The sequence below is a fragment of the Papio anubis genome, chromosome 7, assembly GCF_008728515.1.
Source record: "Papio anubis isolate 15944 chromosome 7, Panubis1.0, whole genome shotgun sequence".
In the NCBI taxonomy this organism is placed as follows: Eukaryota; Metazoa; Chordata; class Mammalia; order Primates; family Cercopithecidae; genus Papio; species Papio anubis.
The window spans coordinates 71,257,340-71,278,788 of record NC_044982.1 but is presented as its reverse complement, the minus strand read 5'-3'; the positions used below and the strand labels follow the sequence as shown (position 1 = coordinate 71,278,788).

General features: G+C 42.4%; 2 protein-coding genes across 8 annotated transcripts in view; both read left to right on the top strand.

Annotated features, from left to right (window-relative positions):
- The window catches only part of PRORP (protein only RNase P catalytic subunit), a 149,655-nt gene extending 141,521 nt beyond the window's left edge, over positions 1-8,134 (top strand). For 2 of the 6 annotated variants that reach the window (XM_003901703.4, XM_017961120.3), the window contains 3 exons: positions 498-646; positions 4,473-4,668; positions 7,501-8,134. In XM_003901703.4, the coding sequence (XP_003901752.1) occupies positions 498-646; positions 4,473-4,668; positions 7,501-7,632 (477 nt within the window). In that variant the 3' untranslated portion in view covers positions 7,633-8,134. The remainder of the gene's footprint in view (positions 1-497; positions 647-4,472; positions 4,669-7,500) is intronic. The other 4 variants (XM_009211396.4, XM_021941125.2, XM_009211395.4 and 1 more) reach the window with 2 other exon arrangements.
- A 3,864-nt stretch (positions 8,135-11,998) lies between these two features.
- PSMA6 (proteasome 20S subunit alpha 6) overlaps positions 11,999-21,449 on the top strand; it is a 42,279-nt gene continuing 32,828 nt past the window's right edge. The window contains exon 1 of one of the 2 annotated variants that reach the window (XM_031669141.1): positions 11,999-12,154. In XM_031669141.1, the coding sequence (XP_031525001.1) occupies positions 12,136-12,154 (19 nt within the window). In that variant the 5' untranslated portion in view covers positions 11,999-12,135. Of the gene's footprint in view, positions 12,155-19,936; positions 19,956-21,449 lie in introns of those variants that run through there. The other variant, XM_031669142.1, reaches the window with a different exon arrangement.

Sequence of the window (21,449 nt, the reverse complement as noted above, 5' to 3'; positions counted from 1 at the left end):
GCTTGAACCCGGGAGGCAGAGGCTGCAGTGAGCTGAGATCACGCCATTGTACTCTAGCCTGGGCAACAAGAGCGAAACTCGGTGTCTCAGAGAAAAAAAAAAAAGCCAGACGTGGTGGCTCACATCTGTGGTCCCAACTACTCAGGAGGCTGAAGTGGGAAGATTGCTTGAGCCCAGGAATTCAAGGCTGCAATGAGCTGTGATTGCACCTGTGCACTTCAGTCTGGACAACAGAGTAAGACCCTGTCACACACACACACACAAAAGAAAAACCTCTCTGCAATGTAACCTGACCAATAGGCAGATGTTAGACATTAATGTGTAATAGGGAAGCATTTTCCTCAGGCTTTCAAAGATGGGAAATTATTATGGATTGTTTTCTTACCCTTTACCAGAAAATAGTGCTTTACCATTGAGGTGGCCTGCTGGAAAAAATCACTCCACTAATTTGAGAGTCTTCGCTTGACCTTTTGGGGTTCTGGCTTTGTGTTTTTTAGCTCTTGAATGTCGTCTCTCAACTAGCCAAACAGAATCTGCGACTGCTGGTCCTAGGCCGGAAGCACATGTTAACACAGAGTTTCCAGTGGAGAAAGGATGAGATGGCAGAGGTGCAAAAGCAAGCCAGCTGTTTTTTTGCTGATAACATGTAAGTGTTGGGGGTAATAGGTGAATTATACAGTGCTCCAGACATCTGCTTATTAGTTACCTACTTTAAAACCTATTTTTTAAATGCATATGTATATGTATACTCACGCTCATTTAAAAAAAAAAAAAGATTTGAGACAACTTACAAAACTAGTTTCTTCTAAAAAAAAAAAAAACTACAGTTTCTATGGCAGGATAAACTTAAACAGATGAGGAAATCAGGATAAAGGAGAAGTGGGGAGAAGATAAGTCAGGAGTGAGATTAGTACACCGAATACATGCCATAAGATCCTAAGAAGATCATTTAGCAAATACTTGACCAACAGGAGCACTTTCTATGTTCTTGGAGAAAGAGCAGTGCCTTCTTAGAATTTACAATAAACAAATAAACAGGTAATGTCATTCCAGGCAGTGATTAGTACTATGGGGACAATAAAGCAAGGTAGATAGAGTTTAGGTAAGGGATAGTTCAGAGGGTTGTGAATGGGGTGGTCAAGAACAGCCTTTCTTCTGAGGGGGCAAATTTGGTGAGGAGTGAGTTATTTGAGAAAGGGGGAGAGGTGGTGGGAAGAACATCCCAAATAACATGAAATATTTAAAAAGCCCTGAGGCAGGCTGGGCTCACGCCTGTAATCCCAACACTTTGGGAGGCCGAGGCAGGCGGATCATGAGGTCAGGAGATCGAGACCATCCTGGCTAACACGGTGAAACCCTGTCTCTGCTAAAAATACAAAACATCAACCGGGCGTGGTGGTGGGTGCCTGTAGTCCCAGATACTGAGGAGGCTGAGGCAGGAGAATGGCATAAACCCGGGAGGCGGAGCTTGCAGTGAGCTGAGATCACGCCACTGTACTCCAGCCTGGGCGACAGTGCGAGACTCCATTTCAAAAAAAAAAAAAAGAGCCCTGAGGCAGGCATAAGTTTGGCATGTGTTTGAGGAAAGCAAGAAGGCCAGTTGGGCTATAATAGCAAGAGGGAAAGTAATAAGTTCTGAGATTGGAAAGAAGGCAGAGACTCCAATACAGAGGAACTTACGGAACCTGGTAGACAAGCAGGAGGCCTAGATTTTATGCTAAATGTAAGGAGAAAATTACTGTTGAGCTGCAGCTTCCCAGGAAGCCAAAGGAACATGGTAAACATGGTCAGTAACAAAACCTACAGTAAGCTAGCCACAGTGGCTCATGCCTGTAATCACAGCACTTTGGGAAGCCAAGGCAGGCAGATCACTCAAGATCAGGAGTTCGAGACCAGCCTGGCCAACATAGCAAACCCCATCTCTACTAAAAATACAATTAGCCGGGTGTGGTGGCACACTCATGTAGTTCCAGCCACTTGGGAGGCTGAGACAGCAGAATCACTTGAACCTGGAAAGCGGAGGTTGCAGTGAGCTGAGATCGTGCCACTGCACTCCAGCTTGGGTTACAGAGTGAGACAGTCTCAAAAAAAAAAAAAAAAAAAACCACCAACCTACAGTAGCTATAAAGTAAGGAAAAAGATAGCTAATTAGGAGGACTACAGATCCGCAACAGCACACGTGAACTCAGTGCACTCTTGTGCATTGAGGTTTTCATATTGTTTATGCTAACAAAACTTTATTTCCAACTTTGCTTAGATAATGAATATCTATGCCTCAGCCCCAAATCTAGGTTTCATAGTCTGAATGTGATAACTTCAAGATTTGTCAGTATTCTCCAAATCATTTATTTTATTTTATTGAGACGGAGTCCTGCTCTGTCACCCAGGCTGGAGTAGTACAGTGGCACAATCTTGACTCACTGCAACCTCTGCTTCCCGGGTTCAAGCAATTCTCCTGCCTCAGCCTCCCAAGTAGCTGGGATTACAGGCACCCGCCACCATGCCCAGCTAATTTTTTTATTTTTAGTAGCGATGGAGTTTCACCATGTTGGCCAGGCTGGTCTCGAACTCCTGACCTCGTGATCCGCCTGCCTCTCAGCCTCCCAAAGTGCTAGGATTACAGGCATGAGCCACCTCGCCTGGCCCCCAAATCATTTATTATTTAAAAAGTGCAGTGGTTCTCAATGCATAAAGCAAGGGAGAAGCAAACCTCTCATCCAGTTCCCAAACCACATCCCTTCTTTTTTTAGCTGGAAGATGGTGCTTCCATTTCTCCAAGAGCAGAAGACCTAATGGCAACATTGGGTAGACAGTAAGATTGCAGGCTTGGGAATTAGTTTACCCAGGTTGAGATCATGGCCCTGCCACTCCATGTTTGGGAAAAGTGTTTCCTTTCTCTCTGTCTTCCTTATCTCCTGTGTAACCTTTATGGGGTTGTTTTAACGATTAAATAAGATAATACCTGTAAATAACTCATGTAAAACTCTTGGCACAGCACCAAGTACATGAAAACCATTTATTTATGTTAGTTGCTGTCATGATCATTATTGTTTTCCTTATATGGAAGAATTAGATAAATTTGAAGCGTTATGACCAAGAAATCTGTCGGAAAGTGGTCTCACTGCTTGGTTTGGGGTCTGTATTTGTTGCATCAGCTGAAGTTCCAAACTCAGTTGTAACGATCAATTCACTTACCTTCTGTGGCTTTGGATTTGAATATTTAAATGTTTATCACTAAATCTGTTTTCCATTAATGTACTAAAGAAGCTTTTCAAACATACACTAGAGAGAATAGTGTAGTGAATAGTGAGTCCCCGTGTAACTGTCACCCAGCTCCAACAATTACCATCATTTTGCTAATTTTGTTCTATAAACCGCACACTTTTTTTCTTTTTCTTTTTTTCCTGGAGAGTTATAAGGCAGATTTCGTCATTTTATCATTTCACTTGAAATACTTCAGGATAAAGAAAACTTTAAATCGTCCTATTTAGGGTCATTTGAATCAAGGCATAGGGCATATCACAAGTTGCAGTCTGAATCTCCTAAAGCAAGGCCGTTACTGCCATTTTTACAGCACATTTATTAAAATGATAAGTGCTAAGGTTGATGGTCTGTTGGAGGCTTTGAGTCACTGGCTCTTACCAAAGAAGATGTTTTGGGGTGCTGATCCAGGTGACTGTCTAGAAGCTGCTCTGAAATACCAGTTCAGCTTCAGGGGCAGCCAGTTATTTGGTGGCTTGCAAGAAAGTCTCATCCTGCCCTAGTAGTATATTGGGTGTTTCTTGAATTTGGGTGAAGAGAGAGGGAAAAGGTGTGCTCTGTGATAGATAAGGCAAATACGAAAAATGCCCAAAGAGAAGCAACTTTTAAGTGTGAGGAGAGCACTGTTAGAATTCATCGTTCTAGTGGAAGAGTCCAGTAAGCTGTGAGAATCCCAGGCATAGCATTCCATTTCCCTCAGCTTTCCATCTGTGTTCTAGATGGTATTGCTTACCAGCTAAGGACTTTCAGGTGGCCGGGTGCGGTGGCTCAAGCCTGTAATCCCAGCACTTTGGGAGGCCGAGACGGGCGGATCACGAGGTCAGGAGATCGAGACCATCCTGGCTAACACGGTGAAACCCCGTCTCTATTAAGAAATACAAAAAACTAGCCGGGCGAGGTGGCGGGCGCCTGTAGTCCCAGCTACTCGGGAGGCTGAGGCCGGAGAATGGCGTGAACCCGGGAGGCGGAGCTTGCAGTGAGCTGAGATCCGGCCACTGCACTCCAGCCTGGGTGACAGAGTGAGACTCTGTCTCAAAAAAAAAAAAAAAAAAAAAAAGGACTTTCAGGTAGTTCTTAAGTATTACTAGGATCATGCTGGTCAAGAATTCCGAGGCACCTCCAAGGAAAGTAAGTAAAAAGTGTAGCGAAAAAACGCTGTCTTCTGCCTCTTCAGCTGTGCTTGATTGTGTCCTTTCTTATGCCTGGTTCAGCTCGAAGGATGATCCATTCCTTCTGTATGCCACACTGCACTCCGGGAATCACTGCAGGTTTATCACAAAAGACCTGATGCGGGACCACAAGGCCTGTCTGCCTGATGCCAAGACCCAACGCTTGTTTTTTAAGTGGCAGCAGGGACATCAGCTGGCAATTATAAATAGGTTTCCAGGATCAAAACTGACCTTTCAGGTAATGGTATCTGTTCTCTATGTAATATTAACAGAGTCAAGTATACAGTAAGAATGTGGCATAGAAAAAGAGTGTCACATCTAATTGAAGGTTCTAAATGCTTTATTTTTCTCAGTTTTAGGTTAGTATTTATTACTAGCCAGTTCCTAGAAAGAGTCTGCTAAAGGTTTCATAGGCCAACCTCAAATTAATTAAAACATTTAGGGGCCGGGCACGGTGGCTCACGCCTGTAATCCCAGCACTTTGGGAGGCCAAGGTAGGCAAATCACAAGGTCAGGAGATCGAGACCATCCTGGCTAACAAGGTGAAACCCCGTCTCTACCAAAAATACAAAAAAAAAAAAAAAAAAATTAGCCAGGTGTGTTGGTGTGTGCCTGTAGTCCCAGCTACTCAGGAGGCTGAGGCAGGAGAATGGTGTGAACCCTGGAGGCAGAGCTTGCAGTAAGCCGAGATCACGCCACTGCACTCCAGCCTGGGCAACAGAGCAAGACGCTGTCTCAAAAACAAAAACCAAAAAACATTTAGGATATCACCAATTTTGACTTCAATTAATTATGTCATAAATTATGACTTTTTTTTTTTTTTTTTTTTTTTTTGGAGATGTAGTCTCGCTCTGTCGCCCAGGCTGAAGTGCAGTGGCACAATCTCGGCTCACTACAGCCTCTGCCTCCTGGGTTCAAGCGATTCTCCTGCCTTAGCCTCCGGAGTAGCTGGGACTACAGGCACGTGCCACCACGCCCAGCTCATTTTTGTATTTTTAGTAGAAACGGGGTTTCACCATGTTGGTCAGGCTGGTCTTGAACTTCTGACCTCATAATCTGCCCACCTCGGCCTCCCGAAGTGCTGGGATTACAGGTGTGAGCCGCCGTACCCTGCCATAAATTGTGACTTCTTATATACGTTTTTTATTTTTGTTTATTTGCAATAGCTCAAATTCCTTATTTCTTAGTTTGTTATACTTTTAAGTAATTTGTTTTCCCTGTTTAATTCATTTCTATGACACAGTCTCAATTGAATTCTCGTTTGATTCTAGTTAAGATATCTATAATATAAGGACATATCTTGTGTGAAAGCAAAGGTAGAGAATCCAAAGTGAGTTATTACAGAAAAGTACACTGGCCCGTGGTATAATAAATAAGGTTCAATGATCAGAAAATATTGGCCAGGCATGATGGCTCACACCAGTAATCTCAGCACTTTGGGAGGCCAAGGTGGGTGGATCACTTGAGGTCAGGAGTTGAAGACAAGCCTTGCCAACATAGCGAAACCTCATCTCTACTAAAAATACAAAAATTAGCCAGGCGTGGTGGTATGTGCCTGTAATCCCAGCTACACAGGAGGCTGAGGTACAAGAATCGCTTGAACCTGGGAGGTGAAGGTTTCAGTGAACTGAGATTGTGCTACTGCACTCCAGCCTGGGTGACAGAGCAAGACTCCGTCTCAAAAAAAAAAAAAAATGGAGTTTAGGGGAGTGGGGAGATGTTGGTCAAAGGAGAAAAAATTTCAGTTAGATAAGAGGAATAAGTTCCATGATGACTGTAGTTAATAATTAATAACAATGTATTGTATCCTTGAAAATTGCTGAGTAGATTTTAAGTGTTCTCACCACAAAAATTGTAAATATATAAGGTAATGCTCATGTTAATTAGCTCAATTTAGCTATTCTACAATGTATGCATATTTCAAAAACATGCTGTACATGATAAATGTATATAACTGTTATTCGTCAATTTAAAAATAAGTAAGAATGGCTGGGTGTAGTGGCTCACTTGTGTAATCCCAGCACTTTGGGAGGCCCAAAGCAGGAAGATTGCCTGAGCCTAGGAGTTTAAGACTAGCCTGGGCAACATGGTAAGACCCTGTCTCTATAAAAGTAAATAAATAAGAATATCCAAAACAATAGATTTGTGGTAAATATGGTATCAAATGATACCATAGTGATTCAAGATATAGTTGAAGAACTATTAATTCTTAAGTATAATAAAAGGTATACAGATATTGCTCTTACATTTATAAAATAAGACCTTATTTCTTAGAGATACATACTGAAGTATTACAGAAGAAATTACATATCTGAGGTGGGGGGGGGGCACCGTATGGATGAAATAAGACTAGAGATGAATTGATAATGGCCGAACCTAGGTGATGAGTACATGGGAGTTCATGATACCATTTCTCTACTTTTGTGTGCAATTGTTCCTTGGTATCCATGAGGAATTGGTCTCAGGACCTCTCACAGATACTAAAATCCTCAAATGCTTAAGTCCCTTATATAAAATGGCATACTATTTGCATATAACCTACACACATCCTCCTGTATACTTTGAGTCATCTAGATTATTTATAATACCTAATACAATGTAAATGCTATATAAATAGTTGTTTCTGTATTGTTTAGGGAATAATGCCAAGAAGAAAAAAAGTCTGTACATGTTCAGTTTTTTTTTGTTGTTTTTTTTTTTCAAATATTTTCAGTCCGTGGTGGTTTGCCAGGGATACAAAGCCTGCAGTTATGGAAGGCTGACTGTATTTGAAATTTTTCACTCACACACACAAAACTGATAGAGCCAACAAAAGAACATCTGTCTTACATAAATGTAATACTTCTATAGAGAGTCTTTAGACGTAAAAATGAGACCCCTCAAAAAAAGAAACTCCTAATGCTAGGGCTCATCTTCACAGAGTTAGCTGCCCTTTGAAAATCCATTATTAAGTGAGATAATCCATTATTAATACTCTTCTGAAGCAAACTTGAGAAGTGTCAGAAAGAGAAATGGCCAGGTAGCCCTTTAGTGTTGTTCTCAATGTTTTGTTCTCTTTTTAATTCAACAGCATATTCTCAGCTATGACACAGTGGTGCAAACAACTGGAGACTCGTGGCACATACCATATGATGAAGACGTGGTAGAAAGATATTCCTATGAAATACCAACCAAATGGCTTTGCCTCCACCAAAAGACATAGAGACTCTTACCTCTATGCTAAGTTTGTGTTTGGGTACCCCCTGGGTTGGCATCAGAGGCTCTTGAATTGGTGTTTGTTTAGAGCATTGCCTCTATCCTGAGGATAAAATGATTCTATTAACAGTGTTGACGTTGATTTTTTAATGAAATGAGATAAAATATCTTTTCATAACCAGCTGCATTTTTTTTTCCCTAACATTTGTTTTTGGAGGCTTATCAAGAGTTGGAGAACTCAGTGTAGAGCAAAACCTACATTTCTCCTACTGGGCCAGCTATTCCACTTAGCCTCGGTGACAAGTAGTGCTTTTGTTATCCATTTTTTGCTACTTCTGACCTTGCCTTCCAGGCCTACCAATAGCAGAACCAATCCATCTGTCCCTGAGAAACTCATGTTGTTTCAAATCCCTTCTCCCTCTTCTGACATAGTCTCATTCTCTATATGTTATGCCCTATCCACATGGAATCATTTATCGTCCTCTGTAAGAAACTGGCCAAGATACTAAGGCTTACTATTAATAGCAATTTTTAATTACTTATCATCCAATTATTTGGATTGGAGAAGAGGGGGCATTCACTCCTCTTTTTCTTATTTTTTTTGGAAAAAGAGTCTCACCTAACTGTGTCACCAGGGCTGGAGTGCAGTGACGCGATCACAGCTCACTGCAGCCTCAAACTCCCAGGCTCAAGCAATCTTCCTACCTCAGCCCTCCTGAGTAATTGGGACTACAGGCATGTACCACCAGGCTTGGCTAATTTTTACATACTGTATTCAATAGTCAAGAACAGGCAAAAACTACTCTATTATGATAAAAATCAGAATAGTAATTGCCTGAGGAAAGGGATATGAAATAACTTTCTCGGGGTGATGGAAAGTTTCTTATATTGATTTGGGTAATAGTAACATAGCTATATGTATATATTAGTTAAAATTCTTCACAGTAAATATTTTAAATTGATACATTTACATTTATGACAATATACCTCAAAAAAAGTAAGTTAGGGTAAAAAAAGGTAATTATTTACATGAAATAAACAATGACCTCATTTACATCAAACCGCATACATGTGTACATTTAGGGTATGTATTATGTACAGAGAAACAATTCAGGAAAATCCAAGGAGGGGACATTTTATCTTCTTACCCATTTACTGAATGCAACATTACTGCACACCAAGACAAAAGAGCTCTCCAGGAAAACATTGGATATATTGAGAGTGTTAAAAGATACTGAGAAAGCCCTAATAAATTCAGTCTGTTTATTTTCCAAGTTTCATAAACTACATACTTAGAAAACTGTGCTTTCAGTGAGCTAAACTGCTTTTTTAAGGAACTATCATAGTTTTAAGAAAAACATTTTAAGAAGACAAAAAGTATTTATTAAGCCCATCTAAAAACTAATGCAAATTTCAAAAAAAGGAGCACATAGAGATAGAGGAGGAGGCCAACGTGGTGCCTCACACCTGTTAATTCCAGCACTTTGGGAGGCCAAGACAGGAGGATCACTTTAGGCCCAGAGTTGGAGACCAGCCTGGGCAACATAGGAAGACCCTGTCTCTTTAAAAAAAAAAAAAAAAGGATGGGAGAAGCTACAAGAAGAAACCTAGAACTTTAGAGCAGGAGTAAACCTTAGAGCATGTAAAGTCTATTTTGGAGATGAGGAACAGACCCAGAAAGATGACCTGGCTTCCCTGAGTCTCACGGCTAGTTAGTACAGACATTTCAGCCATAACCCACCTCTTCTAATTCCCAAATACTCTTTCTTCTACTGGCACATAGAGATGGGGGAGGAGTCAGGGCATGGTGGCCCACACCTATAGTTCCAGCACTTTGGGAGGCTAAATGAGAGAATTGCTTGAAGCCAGGAGTTGGAGACCAGCCTAGGCAACATAGGGAGAGCCGTGACGACAAAAAATTTAAAGATTAGCTGGGCATGGTAGCCCATGCCTATGGTCCCAGCTACTCAGGAGATTGAGGTGGGAGGATCACTTGAGCCCCAGAGGTCAAGGCTGCAGTGAGCTATGATCATGCTACTACACTCCAGCCTGGGTGACAGAGCGAGACCCTGTCTCAAAGGGAGGGAGGTAAGAATGAGAGGAAGGAACAGGGGAGTACGTCTTTTAAGGGCCCAAGTATCCTGAATGGCTCACCAGTATAGAACATTGTGGTAGAGAAATTACATTTTAAAACAACTCTAATACCATTTAGAAACAAAACCCTAACTTCTGCTTGAGATAAACTTATCTACATCGGTCCCTTGTCCAGGAGTGGGGAACCAGTGTAGGGTTGCTCAGAGTAAGTTATGCTGCCACAGTGACCTTGAGGAGTGCAGGGATTCCCTGAAGGAAGCCCTGGAACCAGACACTTAGGCTGCCCATTTGTGTTCTGATCATTTGAGTGAAAAAAAAAGCTACCTGTCAAGCAAGTTCCTGGACACCACGAGAAGAAATTACTTTAAAAGCTGTACTCTTAAATTGTTAGTATCTTTAAAATCAGTTGTGAACAATGAAGGATTTGAAAGAGCATTGACTTTGCCACTTAAAAGTATTTCTAAAATACTTTGTGCTTCCCCCTGGCATTCTGAATTTATACTCTTTTCCTCCTGCTGTTCTCAGACCCAGTGAAAAGAAAATCTCAAGGGAGAAGGCTGAGTTTATTCTCTCAGGGCTCTGTTGGGACTACCTCATCTGAGGTGGCTTGTTCTTCATATGCAATTAATTTTCTCCTCAAGTCTGTACTTAAATATAATTACTGCTTCCTTGGTCCTCTAGCAGATTTCTCACCGTTTTGTTTTTGTTTTGAGACAGAGTCTTGATCTTTTATCTAGGCTGGAGTGCAACGGTATGATCTCGGTTCACTGCAACTTCTGCCTCCCGGGTTCAAGCAATTCTCATGCCTCTGCCTCTCGGGCAGCTGGAATTACAGGCACGCGCCATGACGCCCGGCTGATTTTTCCTTTTTTAGTAGAGACAGGGTTTCACCATGTTGCCCTGGTTGCTCTCAAACTCTTGGCCTCAGGTGATCCACCCACCTCAGCCTCCCAAAGTGCTGGTATTATAGGCGTGAACCACCCGGCACAGCCTGAAATGAGGCATCTCTATAGTCCAGCAGCCCTACAGGAGGCAGGAGGGGAGCAAGAATAAGAAAGGAAATTTGTAGAAGGCACTTAGGATGAGCAGAAAGGATATAGGACCAGCTTTTACCTGCGCAGTCCTGGCCAGTGACAAGCAGTCTGCTTAAGTCTATGCTAAATAAACAAAGGAAGTTCCATTTAGAGCTCTACATAGAGGAAGCCATAGAAAATAACAGGATGAAAATACCAGAGACAGGAACACAGATGAATAAATGTAATAAAATTTGAGAAATAATCTTTAATTTTCTTTTCTTCATCTCCATTTATACTTTTTCATGATTTCCTGACATTCTGTCTCCCCAAGTTTAGTTTTTTGTTTTTGGTTTTTTTGTTTTGTTTTGTTTTGTTTCATTTTTTGCCATTATTTGATCTGACAAGTGCTTCCAGAGGCTCTACTACATACACAACTTGCTTTTAAGTGGTAATTGAAATAAACAGGAAGACAATTATCTAGTCACTGATGGCAGCTAAAAATAGTTTGTTTTGCTACCAGAGTGCCCTCAGAAGTATACTCCTATCTAATGGATTGAGTTATTATGATAATCGTGATAATTTGTTATAAATAGCAGTAACATGGGAAGGTTTTTTTTGGTAACTTCTGACAAGAAATTTGATGTAGAGAGTTAATATCGAGCACATTAAAATGACTACCCCACTCATCTCTTCAGTGCTAAAAGCCAGCCCAAGAAGCAAATACTTAAGAAATCACTAGTAGGGGCTTTAATTTTGAATATGTTAAACATTAATTCATTTTAATGAGACCAGGTCAGTTTGCCTCATCACTCTCAGGTAGACTAGAACATTATATAGATAACAATTTCAGTTCACATCTAAATAGTTAAAGTCTACTATTAAAAGAGATTTCCTGGCCAGGCGCGGTGACTCATGTCTGTAATCCCAGCACTTTGGAAGGCCGAGGCGGGCGGATCACCTGAGGTCAAGACATTGAGACCATCCTGGCCAATATGATGAAACCCCGCCTCTACTAAAAATACAAAAATTAGCTGAGCGTGGTGGTGTGCACCTGTAGTTCCAGCTACTCAGGAGGCTGAGGCAGGAGAATTGCTTGAACCTGGGAGGCGGAGGTTGTAGTGAGCTGAGATTACACCACTGTACTCCAGCCTGATGACAGAGCAAGACTCCATCTCAAAAATAAATAAATAAATAAATAAATAAATAAATAAATAAATAAAAGAGGTTTCTTGTGCTTTCTATGACTGCATCAGAACAGAGAATGTCAGTATCCAATAGGATACCAATGGAATTCCCTGACAATTCCATCCATGTGGCCCTGCTGGAGCAGGGTAGTGTCCTAAGCTGGGAGAATGGGATGGAGCCTCCACCTCGTGAAGTAGCTTCCTTTGGAGGTGGCTATGGCAGGTCTTCGGAGAGGTAAGTCCCTCACCCAGACTTGTTGCTTAGGTGTACTTATATTACTGATTCTTTGAAAATAAATCATTCTTATATTTTATTCCTCTTTTCAATGACCTTGCTCTAGAATCCAAACCTGCTTTTTTTTCTGTCCTGTGTTCCATGACTGGACAGTCTATTGCTATTGTTATACGTATATATTTTTCTATACATATATACTCATTTTTTATTTTTCTATACATGTATACTTATTCTCTATGAACTCTTTCGTAACATGTTTTTTTTCACCTGACAGAAAATGAAAAATTTTCCCCGTTATTATAGTCACTTCATCCTCATGTATTCTTTTTGTGTGTTTGTATGAGATGGAGTTTTGCTCTTGTTGCCCAGGCTGGAGTGCAATGGCGTGATCTCGGCTCACTGCAACCTCTGCCTCCCTGGTTCAAGCAATTCTTCTGCCTCAGCCTCCCGAGTAGCTGGGATTACAGGCATGTGCCACTATGCTCAGCTAATTTTGTATTTTTAGTAGAGACAGAGTTTCTCCATGTTGGTCAGGCTAGTCTCGAACTCCAGACCTCAGGTGATCCGCCCACCTCAGCCTCCCAAAGTGCTGGGATTACAGGTGTGAGCCACCGCACTCGGCCTCATGTATTCTAATAATTAATAATGTAAATTCATAAAAAGGGGCAGCCACCTTAAACTAGAGCATTGCTGGACACCATCAAATACTACTTGCATAGCTGTATACTCACAAATTTCTACTCAAGGCTTGCTTTATTCAGAAGGAAATCTGTATTCACAGAAGCTGAACCCTGATAATAGCTATTGGCTCAAATTAAGGGTCACGTCCTTTGGCACTTAGTGCTATTCTGGTAGGAGTGGTCAAATCCTTGATGTAATGGGTCTTTTCTAATTCAGGCCCTCTGATCTCCAACTCCTAAAAAAGTAAACTCTGGTCAGACCGTGTTTTTGAAGAGAACATCTAAGGAACAATTGCTGCTTTACACAGATAAAGAACTTTTTATTTTTTAAAGCAAATCATGTAACTCTTCGTTCATCAACACACCAAGGGAAGTTTATGTGAGGAAATCAGTATTGATTAGTTTGTACGTTATACATGTTATAAGAATGTACTTTTCGGCCTGGCATGGTGGCTCACTCCTGTAATCCCAGCCTTTTGGGAGGCCGAGGCAGGTGGATCACCTGAGGTCAGGAGTTCGAGGCCAGGCTGGCCAACATGGCAAAACCCCGTCTCTACTAAAAATACAGAAAAAAAAAATGTGCTTTTCTTCCACTCCCACTACCAGTATCACCAGAGATTCCAACTCCATCCACATTTTGGTCTCATTGTTTCTTTTCTTTTTTCTTCTTTTTTTTTCTTGAGTTGGAGTCTCACTCTGTCACCTAGGCTGGAGTGCAGTGGTGTGATCTCAGCTCACTGCAACCTCTATCTCCCGGATTCAAGCGATTCTTATGCCTCAGCCTCCCGAGTAGCTGGGATTACAGGCACGCACCACCATGCCCAGCTAATTTTTGTATTTTTAGTAGAGAGAGGATTTCATCATGTTGGCCAAGCTGGTCTTGAACTCCTGACCTCGAGTGATCAGCCCACCTTGGCCTCCCAAAGTGCTGGGATTACAGGCATTAGCCACCGCACCCCGCCTGATCTCATTGTTTCTTAACTCCAGTCTCATGATTTGTTGTTGTTGTTTGTTCTAGAAATGGAGTCTCACTGTGTTGCTCGGGCTGCAGTGCAGTAGCTATTCACAGGTGTGGTCATAGCTCACTGCAGCCTCAAACTCCTGGGCTCAAGCGATCCTCCTGCCTCAGCCTCCCAAGTAGCCAGGATTACAGGCACGCACAACCATGCTTAACTGATTTTGTGATTTTTGGCTCCCTATGAGATGGCCAACCTTTTTGATTAGTTTCAGGATTGTAAACTTTCAAGTTCCTCATTTTGTCCACAGCCTCCGTACCTGCCCCACTCCTTTAACCCAACCACCATTGGGTTAAATTCCCATTGACCTGTTCTTGGACATATCCCTTCCTCACCTAGGAAGCCTCTATTGCCCTTTCTCATCTGACTTTGCTTGCCTTTCTCCCTACCCTGCCTGTCAAAGCATTAATGAGAGTGATGGCTTCAATAGCAGTGCAGATTCTTTCATACTTTTTACCTCCTTTGATCATCTTTTCAATTCTAAACCTTATTTTGAGTAACCACAGACCATTCCACGTTCTCCACTCTTATATACCATAGTATTGCTAGAAAAGTCATGAAATTCCCATTAATTTCCTGAAGGAGCTCTCCCAACCTTTGCAGTCTTAACTCTGCAAAAGTAAGTTGCAAGCAGCTAATCTCCTGGAGCGTTCATTTCCTTTTCTGTTAAGTGGGGAAGATGGGCCATCACAGTGCTTCTCAAATTTAATGGGCATAGAATCACCTGGGGATCCCACTCAAAATGGCAGTTCTGATTCAGATCTGACATACCTCGTGATGCCAGTGCTGCAGACTATAATTTGAGAAGTAAGGGCCTCAATGAGCTCCACAATTATATAAACAATAGTAATAAAACGACACCCGTGAGTCCAAGTCCTGAGTCAGTCTCATCATTCTCAGGCTCAGCAGACTTAACCAGAAACTAAAAGCCATCTGTTACGAACCTCTTCATCAATGTTTGCCTTTTCCAATAATTTTCCTCTCCTGAATCTTTTCTCCCTTGTCTTTCCTAGATTACTTTAAAAAGAAAAAAAAATTTTTTTTTAATTATAAAATAGAGACAGGATCAGGTTGGCCTTGAACTCTTGGTCTCTATCAATCCTCCTGCCTTGGCCTCTCAAGGTGCTAGGATTACAGGCATCAGCCACTACTCCCGGCCCTAGGTTACTTTTTCCACCTACTTCCATGCTGTTCCTTCTTGCTGAATTGGGATCTTGTTCTCAGTTAATCCTTTTCCTCCAGCTCTTTCCCATTTACTTATAAATACCTTTAGGCTTCTGACTGGACAAAACTGTGCTTCCCCAGGGACAGTTTCATAGCAACTTTCTCAAAAGAAGGCGTCATCTCTATCACCGGTTTCTTTCCAATTCCACATTTGCATCTGAGCAGCTTCACCTGAGACACTCAAACTGAACCACTTTGAAAACAGCTTATTCATAGTGTAATTGACAATAATGAAATTGGAAGTAATTATTCAAAATAAGGGAAGAAGTCAATAACGATAGTTTAATTTTTTATTTTTTGAGACAAGGTCCTGCTGTCACCCAGGCTGTAGTACAGTGCAGTGTGATCATGACTCACTGCAGCCTTGACCTCCTGGGCTCAAGCAATCCTCCTGCCTCAGCCTCCTGAGTAGCTGGTACTACTGGCATGCTCTACCACCCCCAGATAATTTTCTAAGCTACTTGTAAATTAAAAAAAAAAAAAATTTAGCGACAGGGTCTCACTATGTTTCCTAGGCTGGTCTTAAACTCCTGGCCTCAGGCAATCCACTTATCTCAGCTTTCCAGAGCTCTGGGATTATAGAAGTGAGCCATTGCACCTAACCTAAACATAACTTTTAACATTACAATGATTAAAATGATACTTTGTACTTTGGGAGGTCAAGGCAGGAGGATTTCTTGCGTCCAGGAGTTCAAGACCAGCCTGGGCAGCCTGGTGAGATTCCCCCCATCTCTACAAAAAAGACAAAAATTAGCTGGGCACGGTGGCATGTGTCTGTCATCTCAGCTACTCAGCAGGCTGAGGTAGGAGGATTGCTTGAGCCTGGGAGGCAGAGGTTGCAGTGAGCCAAGATTGAGCCATTGCACTCCAGCCTGGGCAACAGAGTGAGACCCCACAGGGTCAGGCTAGAGTGCAAAGGAAAGATCTCGGCTCACTGCAACCTCTGCCTCCTGGGCTCAAGCGATTCTCCTTCCTCAGCCTCCCAAGTAGCTGGGACTACAGGCACATGCCACCACACTCGGCTAATTTTTAGTGGAGTATTTTCTTATATTTTTTAGTGGAGACGGGGTTTCACCATGTTGGCCAGGCTGGTCTCAAACTCCTAACCTCAGGTGTTCCATTCACCTTCACCTCCCAAAGTGCTGGGATTACAGGTGTGAGCCACTGTGCCCCGCTGATACTTTGTACCTTGGCATAGAGTCAATGAAAAAGCAGCTCCAAAATGGTATGTCTAGTAAGATCCCATTTTTTAAATGAAGGAAAGAAAATACTCGGCTGGTCAAGTGTGGTGGCTCACACCTGTAATCCTAAGACTTTGGGAGGCTGAGGTGGGAGAATCTTTTGAGCCCAGGAGTACAAGACCAGCCTGGGCAACACAGGGAGACCCCTATCTCTACAAAAAAAAAAAAGAGAGAGAGAGAAAGAAAATACTTGGAGGAGAATGTCTGGAAGGAATAACATTTCATTGATTCTACAATGTTAATAGATATCTCTGGATGTTGGGTTGTGGATGATTTTTACTTCATCTTCTGCATAGTCTAAAATTTTTACAATAGGTGTAATAGGATATTAGACTAGAACTTTTTTTTTTTTTTTTAGGAGATGGGGTCTCACTCTGTTGCCCAGGCTGGAGTGCCGTGATGCAATCATAGCTCACTGCAGCCTTGACCTCCTGGGCTCAAACAATTATCCTGCCTCAGCCTCCCAAGTAACTGGGACCATTGGCACGCACCCTATAAGGTGGACACCACCATACCTGGTTAATTTATTTTTTGTAGATACAGGGTTTTGCCACGATGCCCAAGCTGGTCTCAAACTCCTGGGCTCGAGCAATCCTCCCAACTTGGCCTCCCAAAGTGCTGGGATTATAAATAGGCATGAGCCACCGCATCCAGCCTTTAAAAATTTCTTGCAGATAATCTCTCCTTTCCATTCCTATTGCTACTTACCCCAGTTCAGACCTTCAAAAACTTTTACTTGGTCTATTATCAATAGCCTCCTGGCTGACGTCTCCAGTGACAGTTCCTCATAAATACAGCTACCAGGTTTATCTTCCCAAAGCATAATTCTAGTCTTGGCCACTCTCCTTGCTCAAAAACATTAAATGTCTCCCCATAGCCTTCCAACTAGATAGAGCATAAATTCCTTCGCTTAGTATCCAAGGCCAGCTCCTTTCATTTGTACCATAATCCAAAACATTTTTTGTGTCCTAATTAAGTTAGGCCATTGCCTAACTTGCCCTAAACACAGGCTCTTTTCTTCTTCCTCTGTTTATTTATGCCACTCCCATTCCATGTTGCATTGTAGTACCTACCACATTGCTCCTAACATTGCTCTTAACACACTTGTTAAGAGTTCTCCCTGTCCTAAGCTGAGCTTGGACATGCATCTTCCAACAGGTAGTCTTACATTCCCTCTGGCCCATGAGCATATAAGGTCATTTTCTCATCTGTGCTGCTGTTACACATTTCCTTATGTACTACAGACTGCTTCATGTTAGCTTTGCTTTCATTCATGTTTCGTCTTCCCCACGGAACTCTGGTGGGGATGCCATCAGGTTCATCTGTGTGTCTCCCAGAGCAGCTAGCCCAGCTTCTTGCCCAAAGATTGGGCTCAGTAAATGTTGAATTACTTTGGAGAAGTTGTTTGAAAATGTCTTCCTGATTTTTACCTCTAATGCCTACTTCTCCTTTAAGTGAATTCCCCTCTTGCTCCTTGGTATTTTGTGTGTGAGCTGGCTAAGTGGGAACTTAATCTGTGGTGTCTGACACCTCACTGATCCTCAAAAAATAATAACTTCTCAATGCCATCCTCTATAATCATATGATATATTCAGTGAATTAAAGGTTTATTCATTAGACTTCTACTCTGTACATGGTACTGTGGTAACAAATAAAACTTGCTATGTACTTGTTTTTGTTTTTTTTTTTGAGATGGAGTCTCACTCTTTCGTCCAGGCTGGAGTGCAGTGGCGCGATCTCCGCTCACTGCAAGCTCCGCCTCCCGGGTTCACGCAATTCTCCTGCTTCAGCCTCCCGAGTAGCTGGGACTACAGATGCCCGCCACCACGCCCGGCTAATTTTTTGTATTTTTAGTAGAGACGGGGTTTCACCGTGTTAGCCAGGATGGTCTCCATCTGCTGACCTCGTGATCCGCCCGCCTCGGCCTCCCAAAGTGCTGGGATTACAGGCGTGAGCCACCGCGCCTGGCCTCTTGCTATGTACTTGTAAGACATCATCCCAGAGTTTTTAATCTTTGGAATGTTTCATTGCCTAAATCTGCTGTCTGTGGTTGATTTTTGGAACTTGCCTTTGTTTCGCCATTATGGATGAAATACATTTAGAGTGAAGTTTGAGCATCTCAGCTGAGGTTCATCAAGTCATTCAAAAGCAAGTAGAAAATAAAACAGGAGTCAGGTGTGATGACTGTAATCCCAGCACTTTGGGAGGCCGAGGCAGGAGGATCGCTTAAGCCCAGGAGTTCAAGACCAGCCTGGGCAATATAGTGAGACATTATCTCTACAAAAAAATTAAAAATCAGCCAAGCATGGTGGTGCATGCCTGTAGTCCCAGCTACTTGGGAGGCTGAAGTGGGAGGATCACCTGGGAGGCAAAGGTTGCAGTGAGCCAAGATCGTACCACTGCACTCTAGCCAGGGTGACAGAGCAAAACTCTATCAAAAAAGAAAAAAGAAAAAAAAAAAACTGTAGCACACTCTTGCTTTTCTATCAATAACTGGACTCTCAAGAACTAGTTTCTAAATTAGTGGCTGAAAATATTGGTCAAAATGATCAGAAACCTCATTCATTTGCATTTTCTCTCTCCCTCTCTCCAATTACCCTCAAGAGAATTTGGTTCATTCTGAGCATCACAGATGACTTAATTTTGTGGTAAAAAATAGGAATTAGAGTAAGCCAATTAGGAAACCTCAAGGAAGAGGAAGTGTCTCTAGGCTAAAGGGAAGGCTGTTGAGTCTTATTTCCTCTCTGTTCTTGACTCACTTAGTGACTGGCCAATCTCTGCACCTCCCGTTCCCCACCCTTAGGAGCTGGGGGTGGGGGTGGGGAATAGAGTGAATAAAGTCTAAATAAAATTCATAAAGATTCCAAGATGTAGGGAGGCACCATGAAATAATTGATCTTGCACTTCCATCCCCCATCAACATTAATGGGTGAGGCTGCGTGTGTGTGAGGTAAGAATTAGCTGCTTTCCAAATTAAGACAGTGAGTTTCACTTCTGAATAATAGCAGTGTGCAGTGCAGGCCCATGCAGTGCAGGCCCATGCAGTATCTGTTTGGTTTCATTCTTTACTAGGGATAGATTAAAGCGAAATAGCCGACAATTCAGGCCTTATTCATCAGTGTGCCCCCTTCTTTCACAAAGAAGCTGAGTTCCAGTCAAATAGTAGGTGGCTTAATTTCACCGTAGTGGACTCTATGCTCTTAAAGTGGGTACAGCATACTCACCTGTTTGAGAGAAGAAACTGAGATCATGGTCACCAAGTAATCTGTGGCAAGGCTCAGATTCAAACCCAGTGCTGCTGACAGAGCAGAACCTGGCCATTTTCAAAGTTCACGATATGACCGTTCCCTTCTCCCACCCTTCCCCATCTTATTTTTCAGTGGAACTTTTGCTGTTCTCTCAAGCTATGAAGGGCTTCCTGTGTTAACATGCCTAAGGGGAAGCTGTATGTTAAAAACCACCAACGGTTAAGCCCAAGCCAGCTGGGGTCTTCTGCTGTTTCTTCCAGTATTGCGGGGAGACCCATGAGAATTCTCAGTGTTTTTCGAAGTCCTTGGCTTCCAGAAACAAGAAGCTGAGCATCAGGTTCTCATTTAAGGCAGAGCTTGGAAAAACGAGAAACATCAAAAGTCGTAAGAGGGTAATACTGAAGTTATTATAGCTAAAAACAAGGGTGAACTGAAAAGCTAAAGGTTTTGGCTCTATAGAGGGGTTCATGCATAGTTGTATTTAAATGTCCTTTGGGTTGAAGTGATACAAGTTTATTCCCTCCAAACCAAAGGACAGCATTTATTTTGAGGAATGGCTGAGAGAATCCAGGCACAGAACGACATTGACTGGTTAATAAGGGGATGGCACAGAAGGGAAATAATGATAGTTGTGTGACTGCTATCTTGCTAAACACTGTATTGCATCCACCATTGGTACCAGAGGGTAGAAGAACCACACTAGATGTCACGGACAAGGGGGCAGAGGAGTGTTGCTTTATTGGAATCTGGGGTTTGAAGGGCTTTGAAGGGTTTGAAGGGCTTATGAGAAGCATAACCTCATGTAAGTTGCCTCATGTAAGTCACAGAAGTCACACCTTAAACCACATTTGGTGCTCCATTTGTCCCTTTCCTTTACCCATAAATTTTTTTCTGTTTTTTTTTTTTAATTTTTTAATTTAAGTTCTAGAGTACATGTGCACAACGTGCAGGTTTGTTACATATGTATACTTGTGCCATGTTGGTGTGCTGCACCCATCAACTCGTCGGCACCCATCAACTCATCATTTACATCAGGTATGACTCCCAATGCCATCCCTCCCCGCTCCCCCCTCCCCATAATAGGCCCTGGTGTGTGATGTTCCCCTTCCAGAGTCCAAGTAATCTCATTGTTCAATTCCCATCTATGAGTGAGAACATGCGGTGTTTAGTTTTCTGTTCTTGCAATAGTTTGCTGAGAATGATGGTTTCCAGCTGCATCCATGTCCCTACAAAGGACACGAACTTATCCTTTTTTATGGCTGCATAGTATTCCATGGTGTGTATGTGCCACAGTTTCTTAATCCAGTCTGTCACTGATCGACATTTGTCCTTTACCCATAAATTATAGAACTAGAATAGAGAAATTTCGTACTCTTTTCTCCTTCTCCAACACTCATCCAGAATGACTGAAGTCCTAGGTAGCAAACCATAGCTACTGGGGTGCAGGAAGAACTGAAGGATCTGAGAAAGATAAAAAAGGGAAAGATAAAGAGCCAGGTTCTTCTCCTCAGGGAGGAAGCTCTGAATTAGTGAAAATCTGGCCAGAGAGCTGGGCAGAGTCCTACATCTTTCTTTACCCAGAACTGCTACATCCCTAGCTCTGTCCTTGCTACAGCTGTCCTTTGGGGCCCCTTAACATCGGGAGACTCCCCTAAGATGTGTATTGCAAGTGGCCAACTCACAGGGCACTGTGTTTCAACACCTACTAATATCATATAGAAACACAGATAGCCTTCATTTTTCTATTCCCTGGCTCACCAAAACTGCCGGCAGAGCACCTTAAGCTAAGGGCTGCATTCTTATCTTGCCTTTAAACACCATGTGATTCAGCATGTCTGCAGTCTCTGGGAATCTACGCTGCCACTTTCTACCTTTGCCTTGTGGGT